The sequence below is a fragment of the Cheilinus undulatus genome, linkage group 24, assembly GCF_018320785.1.
Source record: "Cheilinus undulatus linkage group 24, ASM1832078v1, whole genome shotgun sequence".
Classification (NCBI taxonomy): Eukaryota; Metazoa; Chordata; class Actinopteri; order Labriformes; family Labridae; genus Cheilinus; species Cheilinus undulatus.
In genome coordinates this window covers 9,497,087-9,514,724 of record NC_054888.1, presented here as the reverse complement: position 1 = coordinate 9,514,724, position 17,638 = coordinate 9,497,087, and the positions used below count along the sequence as shown (strand labels likewise).

Here is a 17,638-nt window from a genome sequence, read left to right as displayed (position 1 = left end):
TAACATGGGGCATTAAATCGGGGCTTACATCAAACTTAGCTGAGGCCAAGTTAGGCCTTAAAATGGGCCTCAAATCAGATCTTAAATCAGAATTTAAACTAGACCTTTAATCATTGCTTAAATTGACCTTAAACCGGGTCTATACTCAGACCTTAAATTGGACCTTACACTGGGCTCAAATCATACCTTTTATCAGACCTTATATTGGATCTTAAACTGAACCTTAGATAAGACCTTACATGTGGCCTTAAACCATGGCTTAACACTACCTTTACTGATGTAGTTAAACCTTAATATGGGCCTAAGATCAGGTCTTAAATCAGAAATTAAGCCAGAATTTCAATCAGGGCTTGAATTGAACTTAAACTTGGCCTCAAGTCAGACCTTAAATTGGACCTTCAACTGGGCCTCAGATCTTATATCAGACCTTATATTGGATATTAAGCTGGGCTTTAAATCCAACCTTAAACAGGGCCCTAAATCTGGCTGAAATCAACCTTAACTGAGGCCAAGTTAGGCCTTAAAATGGGCCTAAAATCAGATCTTAAATCAGAACTTAAACTAGACCTTCAGTATGGCCTTAAATTTACCATAAATTGGATGTTAAACTGGGCCTCAAATCAGACCCATAATTGGTCCTTATAACGGACCGATATCGGATTTTTAACTGGGACTTATACTGGGCACTTAATCGGACTTAAAACTGGGCCTTAAGTCATATGTTAATACAGACCTTATTTCAGACCTAAAACTGGGCCTTAGATCAAACCTCATATCAGACCTTAAATTGGGCCTTACATTAGGTCTTACAAAGGGCCTTAAATCAGATCTAACAATAGGCCATAAATCAGACCTCAAGCTGGGCTTGAAGTAAGGCCTTAAATCAGACATGATCCAGGATCATGTCTCATTTAGGATCCAGATCCTAAATGAGGCTCAAAATCAGGTCCTAAATCAGTCTTTAATCAGTCATTAATCGGACCTTAAATTGAGCCTTTAAGCAGGCCTTAAATCAGGCCTCAAATCGAGTTTCAAACTGGATCTTAAGCTAGTCCTTAATTCTGACCTTATATCAGGCTTTAAATTTACTGTAATTCATGCCTTTAATTGACCTTAAATCAGGCCTTTTATTGGGCCATAAATCAGGACCAAAATCAAGCCTTAAATCAGACCTTAAACGAACTGTAGTGTAGCCATTCTAAATCCTTTTGTCCAACACGGATTTCCCAGATTTTAAACCTCCAGGGAACATGCCCTCACTTTGTAAACCTTTCCTACCAGCCAATGAGATGACTTGTTTAAATGTTTCTGCGCTCATCATCTCTGAATCACTTCGGATAGCTTTTGATTTCCTTTGATAAGAGCTTCCCGTGGTGATTTTACCACTCTCTGAGCCTCCTCCCTCCCCCTGTGTCCTCTGCAGCGTGCAGACTGAAAATCCTCTTAATTGCTTCACCTTCATCCGGCCAGCTCTACTCCGTGCCCCCCAGCAGCGAGGACACTAACGCCGTTTCAATAGTCCGCTGACAGCAGCACAAATGGGGGGAGGAGGGGGCTGGCGTGACGGTCTGCACGGACGCCCTGTTGGTTAAGTGAGTCACATTAGCGTGTTGAATTGATACAGCGCCGCTCGGCCCCTGCAGCTACCGCCCGGCCACTCGGCAAATTAAAGCCGTCATAAAGATTTCACAGAGACGCTGTGAGAGAGACAGAGACGTCTGAAGGCTGCGAGCGTCCTTCAGAGGAACACAGCGGTTTATTTTCTGGAGTTCAGCAGGAAGAAATAAATGTTTTTACTCAGTTTACCAAAAGTTTGATGACTAAACGGAGAGACAGAGGAGACAAAAAGGACCTGAACTTTATAAAACGGATGCCTAAATTAAAGCACAAACAAGAACCCACGTAAAACAAAACTTTGTATCATAAAACATCAATGTTCTGTAGTGTAATACACCCTTAAAGCTGTAAAAGAGGAAGGCAAGTTAATAGGGAGCTGATAAGATTTCGTCATTTGGAAATATTTTAAGAAAAGTGAAGAAAAGAGTTCATGGAAGACGCCATCTCTGCCAATGCAATTCTAATTCTGTTTTATTCTTAAACTCTGGTAGTTACTCTCATGAAATAATCACTTTGCAAAAATTACAGACCAAGAAACATTTCAGAATTACAACAGAAAAAACTAGCAATGTTAGCTTTAGCAATGTGAATTTTAGCAAACAGGGAAAGCTAATGTGGCTACGTAGCTGCCATGTGATCTTAGCTTTAGCTGCATTAGACAAATAGCTATTATGTTTACATATCTAACGCAGTTAACAGAGCTGTGAAAGCTATGTTTGCTGTATTAGAGTGTATTCATGGAGGCAAGCTTTTTTTCTGTAAACAGACTGTTTTTAGCTTTATTTAATGTTTTCAAATCAGTTTTTTAAGATTTTATACATAAACAAAGTCTGGCAATTACATGCACAAAATAACCACATTTGTTAGCTTAGCTAACATACACTAACTACGTAATTAACATTACTACAAGCCAATGTAGCTATGCTACTTTTAGGCTTTAGGGAATGTAGGTAAAGCAAACATGGCTGCCCTAGCTATGAAGCTAATGTTATGACATAAGCCAATGCAGCTACGTTAATAGAAGGCTTAAAGGTAGATAAAGCTAATAAAGCTAATGTAGCTACGCCAGCTATGCAAATAACATTACTACAAATGCCAATGTTGCTACATAAATTAAAAGCTTTAAGAAAAGTAGATAAAGTTAACTTGGCAATGCTAGCTACATAATTAATGTAGCTACATAAGCCACTGTAGCTACATTAATGTTAGGCTTTAGGAAAAGTAGGTAAAGCTAACATCGGAACATTACCTTGTAATTAACGTTACCTCAGAAGTCAATGCATCTACATTAATTTGAGGCTTTGGGAAATGTAGGTGAAGCTATTATAGCTATATTAACTACATAATTAACATTAATACATCAGCAAATGCAGCTACATTTATTTTAGACTTTAGGAAACAAAGGTAAAGCTAACATAGCTGCGCTAGCTATGCGATTAACGTTACTACATTAGCCAATGTAGCTATGTTAATAGAAGCCTTTAGGAAAGGTAGGTAAAGCTAACATAGCTTTGCTAGCCATGCAGTTATTGTTACTACATAAGCCAGTGTTGCTACATTGATTAAAGGCTTTAAGAAAGGTAGATAAAGCTAATGCAGATTTGCTAGCTACATAATTAATGTTGCTACAGATGCCACTGTAGCTACATTCATTTTAGGTTTTAGTTTTTAGGAAAGGAAGGTTAAGCTTACATAGGTAAATAAGCAAGGCAATTAACATTACTACATAAGTCAATGTAGCTACATTAAAGACTTTAGGAAATGTAGATACAGCTGTTGTAGCTACATTCACTATGTCATAATGTTACTACATAAGCCAATCTAGCCACGTTAATTTGGGGCTTTAGGAAATGTTGGTTCAGATAATGCAGCTACGCTAGCTACATAATTAATGTTGCTACATTAGCCAATGTAGCAATTGTAATTTGAGGCTTTATGAAACATAGATAACACTAACATTACTACATAGCTTGCATTACTGCTATGTGAACTTAGCTCTAGCTACATTTGTCATATAGCTACGTAATAAATATTACAATATAAGCCAATGTATCTAAATCAGGTCTAGCAATGTGAGCTTTAGCAAATATACCTAAAGCTAATGTAGCTTGCTGCTTGTGAGCTTAGCCTTAGTTACATTATCTACACAGCTAACACAGCTAGCAGAGCTAATGGAGCTAAGTTGGCTACATTTGCTGTGTTTAAACATTTTGATGGAGGTTGAGCTTTATTCCTGTTTCTTACTTTTAACTGTTTGGTTATTTTCACCCTTGCCTTAACCCTCACCCTAAACGGATTTCTAAAGTTTTAGCATGTATTTCGTCGCTCAACATGTGACCAGTTTTCAGGGCTGACAAGTCCTGACCAACATCTTGATTAGGATATAATCATGCCTAAATCGTTCCGGACCTGTTTTCTGGTGTGATGAACCATGATAGCCCCTTTTAACAGCTTTTCTCCTTCACTGTGAGAAATTCATCCATGAACCCAAAACAGCAGTTCACTGCTTAGTAAAAACACCTAGTGGAGAGACGTTTTTATTGAACACATGTCAAACACGTGCGCATTCTCATCCACAGCTCTGTATTTTTGTGTCTCTCTCTGTCTCCTTCCATACCTTTCCATACCTTTACTTCCTGCTGAGATTGAATCTTCCGCTCCGTGCATCTCCTTCGGGCAGATTCTGATCTGATTTTCTCGTAATCTGTTTCAAATGTCACATTTCCATCCCGCCTCACAGCATCTGGAAAAGAGAAGTGATTTTAAAAAGAGAAACTTCCAGAAGATTTCAGGTTAATAAGCTTTCTATTTGTACCCTCAGAGCTGAAAAGGTCGAGCAATTATTTCGATGAATTGAGCAAACTTTGTGGAAACGTCCTAATTTCATGATCACAGTAAAATGTCACTCTGAATTACCTTTAAATTCTGTTTTTGTTGAATAATAGATAATAGAATGCACTTTTTCAGATACCAGACTCTTCTCTCCTGTTTCCCCTCTATGTCCCTGGCATCTGTCCTCCATCTCATCACGTTGCTTCACCCGTCGATATGTCACACCTCGCTCCGTCAGGCTCCTATTCTTCCACGTCTCTAAATGTCATTTCATGGGGACAAAATGGAGTTTGTGCGAGAGGAGCAGCTCGCCGTGGGCCGTGTTTCTGTCACTGTCACATGTCTGAGCGTTTTTTTTTTCTCTCTCTCCTGGCCCTCTGTGTCTCCTCGCCATCGATCCGTCTCCATCAGACCTCTGACGGCGCCCTTTGACAGATGTTTGCCGCTGCGTTTCTTCTGATTGTAACGGATCCATTTAAGGCCGTGGGCTCACTCACCTCTCTGTCCATCCTCCCTGTTCTCGTTGATGGGGTTTCCTGATGGAGGTTGAAACCCCCACAGGTCGGGTTTCTAACATGTGGACATCCATAAAGAGTCCTTTCATTCATGTTCTACCCCCACAGGAGGCTCAGAGCTAATCAGACTTATTGATTTTTCATGCTTCAGCATATCAACGATGAATGATCCGCTCAGTCTGCCATCAGTTACCTCATTGATCTGGTTTCCAGGAGGCCGTTAGTCTCAATTAATATCAATAAACCTGAAAAATTCACTCAGAGGGAGCTAAATGACAATATCTATTATTTTCATTAGGTTAATTTAAAGGGGACATCTGTGATTTTTAAAACTCTGCCTTTGTTTTACTCTTCCTAGGGTAGGATGGGGTGTCTCAGTCAGGCATGAACAGGGATTTCTGAATATTAAAACACTGAAAAATTTACTCAATTTTTTGGTAAGTGCCTGGTTGTAATGTGCCCCCGTGGTAAAACGGATAATCTAATGCCATTAAATGACAAATTTGATTCTTCAGCCACAACACTAGTGATTGTGTAGGTGAAGGCACTGCACTGGACATAAATGGACACAGCAGAGTAAATAAACAACATCTAAGACAACAAATACAGCTTTCAAGGAATGTACATGAAACACTTCCTACAGCTATTTCTGCCAAGCCAAAGTCTCTTACTTGAAATCAGAGAGTCCCATGTCCAACTAGATCTTGTAGTGAGCTGCGGTCAGTCCATCAATGTTCCTTCCATGGTCCTGGCAAGTTAAAAGTCTTGTGACATCTAGATTTAACTTAAGGATGAGAGCAGGGCTTGTATGGTTTAGCCAAAGCGTCTTACTTGAAATCAGAGAGTCCCATGTCCAACTAGATCTTGTAGTGAGCTGCAGTCAGTCCATCAATGTTCCTTCCATGGTTCTGACAAGTTAAAAGTCTTGTGGCATCAAAATTCAACTTAAGGATGGGAGCAGGGCTAGTATCGTCATTCTGAGGTGCCGCAAGGGCTCCTTTGAAGATGAGTCCATCGTTTTTATAGGCTCTTTTTTGTTGTTTTTTGACAAATTCCTACAAATCTACCATGACCCAGGCTTCATCATGTCATGTAGGCCAAGTTGTTGTGTCACATATGGCTGCTCTTGCTTTATGCTTTGCAAATTGATTTATGCAACCCTCCTCCACCCCAGCTACTCCTTATTCTGCTTCTAAAGTTTGCTTGCAATGCTAGACAAGTACATGCACAATATCAGGTGCATGGTGGTTTGATTTAAGTTCATGGTGCTTCTAAATCCTTCCATGTTTTATTTTATGAGGGCTCAAGATTTTCAGGGCTACTTTTAGCTCAATCAGTCAGCTAGTTGTTCCTTTATTTAGTGAACTTAGTGTTTAAAAGATAGGAGCTAGTTAAGATCCGTTGCCTAAACACATAAGAACAGCTGTAGACCAACAACTCCCATGTTCTGCAGCATAAGGGAACACTTTAAGTGGACGTAATTGCTCTTAGACGCCATCTGTTTAATTGTTTGTTGAAGACCTAAATTTACCTTTATAGATGTGCTTCTATTCCCTCCAGGATCTGGTCTATGTGTCCTTATCTCTGCTCTGTTTCTTAGGTTCATACCTACAGAGCATTATTTATGGAGCAGACACAGAGCAGCTCCAACAAATGGAAGAGAAAATGAGATTTTGAGGATAACCAGGCGGCAGGAATGGAAAGTGGCGTGTCCGTTAAAGGAAGCCGTGTCCGACCGTCCGTGTCGTATGGAGTCTGAGACAGGGAGGACAAAATGAATAAATTTATTTATTTGATTTTCTTGCTGCAGATGATGCATCGCCGCACACTAACCACGGCGGGGTAAACAGTTACTCGGAGAGGGGGAGCACGCGGTGGACGTTTAAACAATTTAGAACAGAAACACAGGAAAATAGACGACGTAGACGATGGAGAATACACTGATGCTATAAACAGTAGTATAACACAGAGACACGCACCGGCTGAGCTCTTCCTTTCTGCTCAATTTAACGCAAAACCTAGAATCAGATGGAGTCACTCCCAGAGATTCCGCCTACAACTCTTTGCAACACTTGAAATTTACCTAATTTCTCAGTTTGAGTCCAGTCATTAGCATGTTTCAGTATGACACTAAAGAGCAGCCTGTTGTGTCAGTGTAATGGAAGCATAGCAACCAGGCATCATGTGTTCTCTCCATGTTTGATGTTTGTAATAACAGCAACATGCAGCAAGTGTGCTCGCTCTGCAAAGCGTCTCTGTCGGCTTGTTTGAAGCTTTAACGCAAACTGTAAGCTGCAACGGATCAATTTGGTTTGTCTTTAGCCCAGCGCCACAGCAATTCATATAACAGCATTACATTTTATTTATTTAAAGGTGTGTTTTAAGTCATGAAATGTTTATTTGAAGTCTGTGATGATTCAAAGAAGCAGGCTGAGGTGTTATATGAGCTATAAACACAGTGGTTCCATACAATCGCCAGCACACTAGAGCTAAGTTAATAACTGATAAACACAATACTTCTGTCTATTTCTTCTCAATGAAAGTCTATTTTTCATCAAGTACTTTTATTGGGAAGGCCCCCCATTAGGAAATATGGTTTTGTCTGTAGCAACATGACACAACTCAACAGGAGAGAAATGAAACTTAATTTTAGAACATATTGCCCAGGTCTACTTGGAATATTAAAAAATGATTTTAAAGCCAAAGTTTATTTATAATGATAGATAGATATAAAATATAGCTAATTTTGATTTTAGCATTTTTTTTATTTGGCGCATATATATACATATATATATATAGCAAATAACAAACTGGAACAACTAAATAGTCCTTTTTCACACATAATAACCAAAAAACTTCATATTTTGTATGGCCTCCTTTGGCCTTGATAACAGCTTGCATTCTTGCTGGCATTGTTTTTATGTACTTTTCCACAGTCTCTTTTGTTATTGAGTTCCAAATAGTTTCTAGCTGTTCCCACAGACTTGCTTTAGATAAAACTTTTGTGTGATCAATCATTGAATCTACCAAATCCCAAATTTGTTGAATAGGATTCAAATCCGGACTTTGACTTGGCCAGTCCATCAGTTCCAGTACTCCAGATTCCTTTTCTTGGTCAAATAGTCTCTGCACAGCTTTGAAGTATGCTTGGGGTCATTGTCTTGTTGGTATATGAACCCACGACCAATCAGATTCAGTCCAGAAGGGATTCCAGGATGCACTAAGATGTTGTGGTAGACGTTCTTGTTCATGATACCGTCCATTTTGCCCACGCCGTATCCACAAATGGAACCCTATACCATAATGGAATCTCCACCGTGTTTCACTGTGGGTGCAATGCATCTGGCATCAAAACGTTCTCCAGCTTTTTTGCGGACATAAACACGACCATGCTGACCCAAGAGTTCAAACTTGGACTCGTCCATCCAGAGTACCTTCTTCCAGTCATCAACAGTCCAGTGTTTGTGCTCCCTGGCAAATCTGAGGTGTTTCTGGATGTTTGCAGGCCTCAATAATGGCTTCTTAGCAGCTATTCTTCCCTTTAAGCCTTGTTCTGTCAGTCGTCTGCTTATGGTCATTCTGAAGACTTCCTCAGACTCTGATCTAGAAGCATTCATCTCTGCCTGAAGATCAGCAGTGGTCTTCCTTCTGTCTCTAGTACTTCAAATCTTGAGGTGTCTGACATCTGCTTCAGTTAACTTTGGTTTCCTGCCTCTTCCCTGGCCCATTTTGTAAGTACCAGCCTCTGCAATTGACTCCAAAGCATACTTGACCACACTGTGAGAACACTTTATATCTTTCCCTATTTGTCTCAGAGACCATCCAGCATCATGAAGTGCTATAATGCGGACTCTTTCATTTTCATTGAGCTCTCCACGTTTTACCATTTTGAACAGGAATGAGGAATTTCAAACTGAATTCACCTTTTTATACTCAAATTTGAGCCAGCTCACTGGGCTTCTCTGAGAAGTCAGAAATTAATCAAGCATAACATTCAACCACTAAAACTCATTTTTCTCTTCAGGAACGCAAGTAAATAACTATAATTTGACATATTAATCAAGAAATAATAATGTGCTGTACTATTTTTTCAGTTTTTTTGTAAATCAGTAAATTTGGAAATTCATGGATAACAATAATAATTCTATTTTAGCATTAAAAATATCATTTGGGTTAAAGAGCTTCTACATATTGGTGTATTAACCATTGCAGAAACATAAAAAATGATTCTGGTAATTACCAATACTGATAATTTAGAGCAGCTATGGCATAAACCTTACTTTGGGTGGTGGTCTAATAAATTTTTTAAGCACTATATATATATATATATATATATATATATATATATATATATATATATATATATATATGTATACATGGAGCCTGAGGGCTCTGCGCAGGATCTTAGCAATCTTAGCTGTTTTATAGGACTGTGCACTTCTGGACTGAGAACTCAGATGTTGTTCCCGGTATCTGCTGGAACCATCCACCCAGCTTGGGGGTTACAGCCCCCAGTGCCCCAATCACTACTGGCACAAATGTTGCCTTCACACCCCACATCTTCTCTAGCTCTTCCTTCATCCCTTTGTATTTCTCAAGCTTCTTGTGTTCCTTCTTGGGGGCCTGTCCGGGATGTGTATATACAGTATATTTATATAAATAAATATCCTCTGTGATGATGATAGTCACCACCTAAAATGTTCTATCTTTGGATGTAAGTCCAACCATCTGTCCCATTCTTGTGAACGTGATCTCCCAGAAACCTTTGAGGGATTTTCTTCCAAACCGGGGGGGGGGGGGGATCTAGTTTCCATAGCAGTGTGCACGTTTCTCCTTTTAAACTTCTGTTTGACTCCAAACATAGACTTAAGCATTCCTCAAACACTGGCTCTACCCTCTGTGATTCATTCAGTAAATAATGAGAAAAGCAGGTTTCTGAACGAGCCTTTCAGACCCTCCAGAAGTTTCTCTGTCTGTCACTCGTTGCTCTGATAACTACATTTGTTGACATTTGACTTCCTCTGAGTTAATTTTCTTCTTCTATTATCTGAATTAAAAAAAGAAAAGTAAGCCGTGTTCTCCTCCAGCCGGCTCACACAATGCAGCCTCCGTGGTCTGATAACATTGTCATTTCAACTGTTTGAGTGGCAGCGGGTCGGGGGCCCTATCTGCACGCAGAGCAGCGATTATACCCACCGAAGCCCCGGTCTTTCCCGTCAATCCTGCCGGCTCCTCGTCTCGTGGTTTTTTTCCCTCTGGAGGAAAGCTGATTAGTGTTTGTGTGGCTCTAATTTAGGCCCGCTCACTCGTAGCTGAGTGCAGTAAACAATGTCAGACAACAACGTGTGGATTTGAACACAATAATATCACAAGGATTCATGGGAAATGTCTTACATCTGACAGCATAATTCAGACAGAAATAGTGCAATGACTTAACGAGTTTGTGAAGAAACAGATTGATTCTGGTTGAATAGGAGACTTAAACGCTGACGTCTGTCGTCATATTTAAGTATTTCAGAGAGAAGCTCTGTTTCTATCATAGTTTAGATGATAATTAATGGCTATTTTACAGCTGCTTCAAATGTGTGAACTATTTTAGGGTCTTATGGACTGATAGGAACTAAAACTTTTCAAGTTTACCAGGTAGAATTCCATCTTTGCATGTTTTTTTGTCTCAAAATTCAATGAAAAGTCTCAAAGTGAATCTGTCGCTGTCCGTGGTGCTGAAAAAGGACTCACACATGGAGCCATCCTTAAATACATATTACTACAGTGCCTCTAAAGTGTATTGAATGTTTTATCTTTTTATTGATTTATGCATTAATCATGATCAATATGATTTGACTTTTCCGTGTCCCTGGCTACCATTACGCCATTAATACAAAAGAACACTCTAAGCAACTCAAAGAAAAAGGTAATCAAAAAGTATGAGTCAGTTGGATGATACAAAAACATTGCTATGGCACCTTAAGGCCACAGTGGAAATGCAGGCGACAATGGGTCTAAAAGGAACCATTTAGTTCCTTGAAGAAAGGTAAAGGTGGAAATGTGCCTTAATTTTCCAGGGCGGAATTGAAAGCTTTGGATGTTCTCTTAAAGAAAAAAGTATCTGCTCCCCTCCCCCAAAACAAGGATGGTTGAAATGTCCAATCCAACCCCACATGGCTGCTCTTTCTCTCTCCTTCTCCTCCATCCTATAACCCTATTTTAATTTGGCGTTCTTTGTGTGTTTCCTTCAGGTCGAGTTGGAGCTCGGGTACCTCGAAACCAGCAGCGGCTGCTCTCCAGGGAGGGGGACGAAGAAGAAACCATGAGTGAGTCTTTTTATTCTTTATCGCATGAGCCAAAACATCTCACTGCTTTAAAGTTATTCTCTCTGACTTGATTTGAACACGTTCTGACTTTTTTTTTCTGCTGGCTCAGAAGTAAATATCAGGGTTAAACCTCAGGGTCAGGGTGTATCTCGTTGTATTTCACCCCCATTTCTTTCTTTTGTTGGCCCCTTTTTTCCCTTATCAAAAGCTCCCTAAAGCCTCCCAGGAGTCCCATTTTTATTTGTTACCACACCTTATTTCAGCCCTCTAATCATCAGCCAGGGTCAGCTGGAATCAGGTTACTTTGGAGGTTAAAAAAATAAGTTAAAAATGATGATATTGAAGAGAATATAAAAGTGAAATCAGTGCCCATAAAAAAGTATTCACCCCCGGATTTTTTTACCCTTTTATTAATTTTATAAATCAATCATGGTTAATATAATTTGGCTTTTTTGATGAAAAAAAAAAAATACAAAAAACTGGAAGATCCAGTCACTGGTTAATCAGGACTCCAAACACTGCACATCACCACAAAAACACCAGTTCAAATGGCACTGTGAAGCATGGTGGTGGCATCATCATGCTGTGGGGATGCTTCTCGGCAGCTGGCCTTGGAAGGCTCGTAAAGGTAGAGGGTAGAAATCTGTTTTCACTTGTTCTGGTGCTTTAAGCTAAGCCTCTTTAAATTTGTTTTATTTGCGTCCAAACAGCAGTTATCAGCAGCAGCCAAGCAGACAAAAAGTACTGCAAAGGCCCAAAGTGTTCAGCAAATTCAGTTACCAAGGCAACTCCAAAACAAAATTTAGAAAACCAAACTATGACTTGATGGACAACATGATGCAAAAATGTCAAAGATGCTGATTCAGAAACACCAAAACAGATTAAAAATATGCAACAAAAACCATCTGTTTTAGTCATCATAGCAGAAGAACTCCAGGCCTGTAGGGGGCACCAAAGTTGAGTACTAGTAGAGTTACACAATGGTTGATATCACTGATGTCAAATGACAGACTGGGCTTTCCGTACCCATCTCTTCAAGATCAAAATCTTATCAAATTCAGATCCTGTTCTTTGGTTTTATATATTTTGGCTTCTCTTAGAGCTCCCCCTAGAGGTGTGGATGACTTCACAGCTCAAGACAAATCTTCTGAGCCGCTTCGGCATGTTTTCCCTTGTTGCAGAGAGAAAATGTGGACACTTAAGTGAGAGTAGCGTTCAAGGTTGTTTAAGGACATTTTTCTTAAATCCCAGTCACATTGACAGACTATAAAATCAGAAAGGAAACATCAAGAAAGGGCAGATATTTGACTTTGCAGTTTGTCGTCTCCTGTCAGAGAGTTTCTGTGAATCTTTCTGCTTTCTGTGGAACAATAACAGTGTGTTCCCTCCTCCCAGCAGACCTTTAATCGCCTGCCTCTTGTTGCTTGGGTTTAACAGCCTTTGTGTTCTTTGGTTTGAGTCCCGTCCTCTTTTAGCATGCTTCTGTCTCCTCCTACAGAGCTCGACTTTGTACACAAACTGTACACCGAGTGAAGAAAAGACAGTTCATATTTGTCATGATTTGTCAACATTGGATCCACTTGAGTCATTCTGCCAAGTTTTAAAGCTTTCCTATGAATGTTTTAAGTCCAAAATCGACCATTTCAGTGCCATAATCTCTCTGATTTTTCCCTTCAGGCTTCATTGAAAACTAAGTAACTTGGGGGAATCATTCTTTGCACCCTTCTCTTTACATAAAAACTCCCCAAACCTGCTTTTATAGGATTGTTTTCCATCCTGAGCACCGAAAGGAGTAACCTATTGAGCTTTTGCTGGAGGATGTTATAAATGAAAATTTATGTTCACTTCCATTGGCTTTGTTAACAGAGCCGGGTGATTTGTGTTCCAACAGCATCGAAGATAGAAATGAAGATAAAGTAGAACCTGAAAGAGCTCTTGATTACAATTTTTCATAGACTAAGTCATTTCAAGTGGAACAAATAGCCTTAATTTAAAGTTCCATTGACACTCTACCTTGGCTAGGGAAGCTTATTTGAGAAATGCGAGCAATTCCCATTGTTTGAATGTGGTTGCACTGAGTTTTCTCCGAGCTTTCCATCTTTAATGCATGGTGCAAGTAATGAATGAGTATTGGTAGAAGGCACTTGCACAAGTCTAACACATGACTACAGCAGTAATATGAAGGAACACACTTCACTTGTTCAGTTGCAAAGAGAGATAAAGGAATCTCTAAATTTTACATTTACAAGATCCTGCATCGAAGGCATTGTGAGTTACTCTTTCTGGGCACCGCAGGTTCGTGCAGCGCAGACGTTAAGGAAAACCGCAATCTGGACAACCTCTTCTCCAAAGAGGCGGTCACGGCTGAGGCTGCTCAACTCCCCAATGGGAGTGCTGGGAGTGGGAGGAAGCGCCCCCTAGAGGAGGGCAGTAATGGCCACACGCACTCAAAGTATCGGCCGAAGAAGCGTAAGAAAGTCCCGGGGCCTGTCCTGCCAAAGAACGCCCTCATGCAGCTGAACGAGATCAAGCCAGGGCTGCAGTACAAACTGCTGTCTCAGACCGGGCCGGTCCACGCCCCTGTCTTTGTCATGACTGTGGAGGTCAACGGGCAACTCTTCGAAGGCTCCGGTCCGACGAAGAAGAAGGCTAAACTGAACGCAGCGGAGAAAGCGCTGAGATCATTCGTCCAGTTTCCAAATGCATCCGAGGCCCACATGGCGATGGGCCGCACCCTATCGGTGCACACGGACTTCACCTCGGACCAAGCCGACTTCCCCGACATGCTCTTTAATGCCTTCGAGAACTCCACTCCTGTGGATGACCCTTTTTACCTCTCATCCAATAGTAATGGGTCCTTCTGCTCGCTCGGAGTCGAGTACCCATTACTCCCCTCCCCTGTTCCAAACTTGCTCCAGGCCCCCCTCCCTCCGACCCCCTCCACCTTCATGTCCCCGACCAGCGGCAAGAACCCGGTCATGATCCTGAACGAGCTGCGGCCGGGCCTCAAGTACAACTTTGTGTCGGAGAGCGGGGAAAGCCACGCCAAGAACTTTGTAATGTCGGTGAGGGTGGACGCTCAGAGCTTCACGGGATCAGGGAGGAACAAAAAGCTGGCCAAGGCTCGGGCCGCTCAGGCCGCCCTGTTCGCTCTGTTCAACATGCAGCTGGACCAGGCGCCATCGAGACAGCCGATACCACGGGAGGGACTGCAGCTCCACCTGCCACAGGTAAGAAGTGATGAGCCAATCAGATGAGACTATCTGACCTTTAAGGCCAAAACAATCAGTGTAGTCAAGAGCCAGGGGACTTTAAATGTGAAATTAGAAATACAAAATCAGGAAACAAGCTGTTTCCAAATCACTATTAAAAGATAGGAGAGGAAAACACAGAAAAAACCCTTTGTCCTTACAGGAAGTCCATATTAAACTGAGAATTTAAAAAACAGAAAACAAACTCTTTTTTCATCCTCTCAAGGGAAGATCAAAGAACAGAACACTGTGATATAATGTTATTTTTATAGCAACACCTCCACCAGGTCACACAATTGACATAAAAGAATGTTACATCACCGGTGTTGCGTTCAAGATCTTCCTTTTTTTGATCCATCCAAAGGGTAACAGAAAACAAAATACAGTTTCTCTTCTTTTCTGTTATTTTGATTCCCATTTTGATATGAACTACCTGGAAGGGCCAAAGACTGGCCAAAGATTCATTTTCTGAATTTTTGATTTTAGTTTGTTTTTTCCTTTTTTTTACATATTGATTTTTAGTTTGTTTTTTCTATCTCTCGAGTCATTTCCTATTCTTGTTTTTTGTTTTGCATTTTTTTCTTTCAATCCCTTGTGTCATTTTCCATCCTTATTTTTTTGCCTGATTTTTTTTTCTTGTTTTCCAGCTCACTGTTTTGTTTTCTATCCTTCACTTTTTTGTTCTTTGTTTTATCGTTTCTGTCTTTCATCTGTTGTCTATGGTTTCCCATTTCTCACTTTTTACTTCCAAAATGAACTGAACAAAAAAAAAGTTTTATATCCTCTTACATTTTTTTATGTTTGAATCACAACACATGCCCCAGGATACATAAAAAGGAGAAGGGTTTCAGCCTGGTACATCTGATTTTTGATTTTTCAATTTTATTCCAAACAAAAAATTATCAGCTTAGAAAAAGGAAAAAGCAAAAATGGAGAAACACAAAGCAAAACGCAGGTTATATTTTTAATGTATTTAAAAAAGTGACAGAAAAGTGATAATTATCTTTTTTTCTATATCTAACTACCTAAAAAAAGCCATTGGCAGGTGTTTTTGTGTTGACATGAAAACAGCTACTCTTTTTTGTTTCTCATTTCAAAATAAAATTCTGTTGCCCATAAACTTCATTGACCATCCACACTTGGCAATAAGAATCCCCATTACGCCTTGTTAATGCAATAAGTAAACGGGGCCATTGAGAGTATCCTAGATATGATCCGTCTCTTAGTCAGGATAAAATATAGTTGCATTCTTGGTAATCGACGTCGCCCACCCATGTGTTCGATCTTTGCCGTCCAAAGAAAGCCTTGTGTTCAAACATCCCCACCATGACCCAGCTGTTGGTGTCTGACTGAAGACAGAGAAGCTTCATACTAAGAATCTATTTACACGTAAACTAATCCGTGCCTGTAATCCCTGCACGCTGATAACAGAGCCACTATCTTAATGAGCATCTCCCTCTGAGTGCTTTTCAAACACCGCTGTTCATTGTGGCGGCCTCTCCAGTCGCTCACAGAGCAGGCGGCGAGGCAGAGATCTGACTGTTTTAAGCTGCTCACATCTCGGCCTGTCATTCACACCGCAGCAGAGTTTTTCATCCAGATATTAACAGAGATGGTCAGGGCTGATAAGCTGAGTCTTCAGCGTTTTTAACCGCATTGGTGCATGAGTGATCATCTGGTCCTGATGTTTTTCTCTCTATTATTGAAGCAAAACATCAATAAAAGAATAAAGGCATGTAGAAGGCACTAAAGAACTGATAACCTCCACACTACTGCATGCTTAAGCTAAATCAGATACACAGTATTTAAGGAATCCAGGTTAGTGTTCAAAGCTAAAAGCCATACAATTGCATTCCACAATGCCAATTCAAAAAACATTTGGGTCGTTGTGTAAAATGTAAATAAAAATAGAAAACAGTGATTTTCTAAATGTCTTAAACCCATATTTTAATCATAGTAGGACATAAACAATATCAGTTGTTCAAACAGAGTCTTAGTCTTAAGGACACAGCATCCATGGTTTCTGAAAAGATTTTCAAATTTTGATTTTTCTGACCACAGAACAGTTTTCTGTTTCGCCTCACTCCATTTTAAATGCACTTTGGCCCGGAGAAGTACGGTTCAGCATGTACCTCTGTTTAGGGGACTCGGCACTATACAGGTTCCATTCAGCAAGAAGAGCCAACAGAAATTACAGAATTTGTGATTTCTAGGTTTCTCTGTTACTTATTCATAACCATGCTGCCATCATTTAGGTTGCATCTGCTTGTATGTGAAACTGGCACTCTGATTTTTCTCTGCGGCATACTAAATTTTCTTTGTGGTATATGAAACTCTTTGTGTCATACAAAACTTTCTCTATGCACATGAAACTTTCTCTGAGGTGTACGAAATGTTCTCTGTGGCACACATATGGTGTATGAATATTTCTCTGAGTTTAGAAAATTTTCTCTCTCACGTAGGAAACTTTCTCTGTGGCATACAAAACTTTCTCTCTGGCGTACAAAATTTCTTTATGCATATGAAACTTTTTCTATGGCATACAAAACTTTCTCTGAGGCATGCAAAGCCTTCTCTGTGGTGTAAGAAACTTTCTCTATGGTGAACAAAACTTTCGCTGTGGTGTAAGAAACTTTCTCTGTGGCGTTCATATGGTGTATGAAACTTTATACGTGGCATCCAAAACTTTCTCTGAGGCGTACGAAACCTTATCTGTGGTGTACGAAATTTTCTCTGAGGCGTACGAAACTTCTCTATGGCATACAAAACTTTCTCTGAGGCGTACAAATCCTTATCTGTGGTGTAGGAAACTTTCTTTGAGGCGTACGAAACTTTCTCTCTGGTGTACGAAACTTTCTCTATGCGTATGAAACTTTTGCTCTGGTTTACAAAACTTTCTGTGAGGTGTACGAAACTTGCTCTAAGGTGTAAGAAACTTTCTCTAAGATGAACAAAACTTTCTCTTTTAAGCTGACTCCATGACAGTTGTGGCTGAATATCATCTCATAAGACATCGCTTACAATGTATAACTATTATGCACAATTTGTGTGCTCAAATTCAGTCCCATGGTCGGCCATGACCTCCTCACACTGTACGAGTAAAGCCCAG

General features: G+C 40.2%; 1 protein-coding gene across 1 annotated transcript in view; it reads left to right on the top strand.

Moving 5' to 3' along the window:
• LOC121506032 (double-stranded RNA-specific editase 1-like) overlaps window positions 1–17,638 on the top strand; it is a 57,946-nt gene that overhangs the window by 32,175 nt on the left and 8,133 nt on the right. Inside the window, exons 3-4 of the mRNA XM_041781517.1 lie at window positions 11,204–11,278; window positions 13,574–14,508. Of these exons, the coding sequence (XP_041637451.1) occupies window positions 11,275–11,278; window positions 13,574–14,508 (939 nt within the window). The 5' untranslated portion in view covers window positions 11,204–11,274. The remainder of the gene's footprint in view (window positions 1–11,203; window positions 11,279–13,573; window positions 14,509–17,638) is intronic.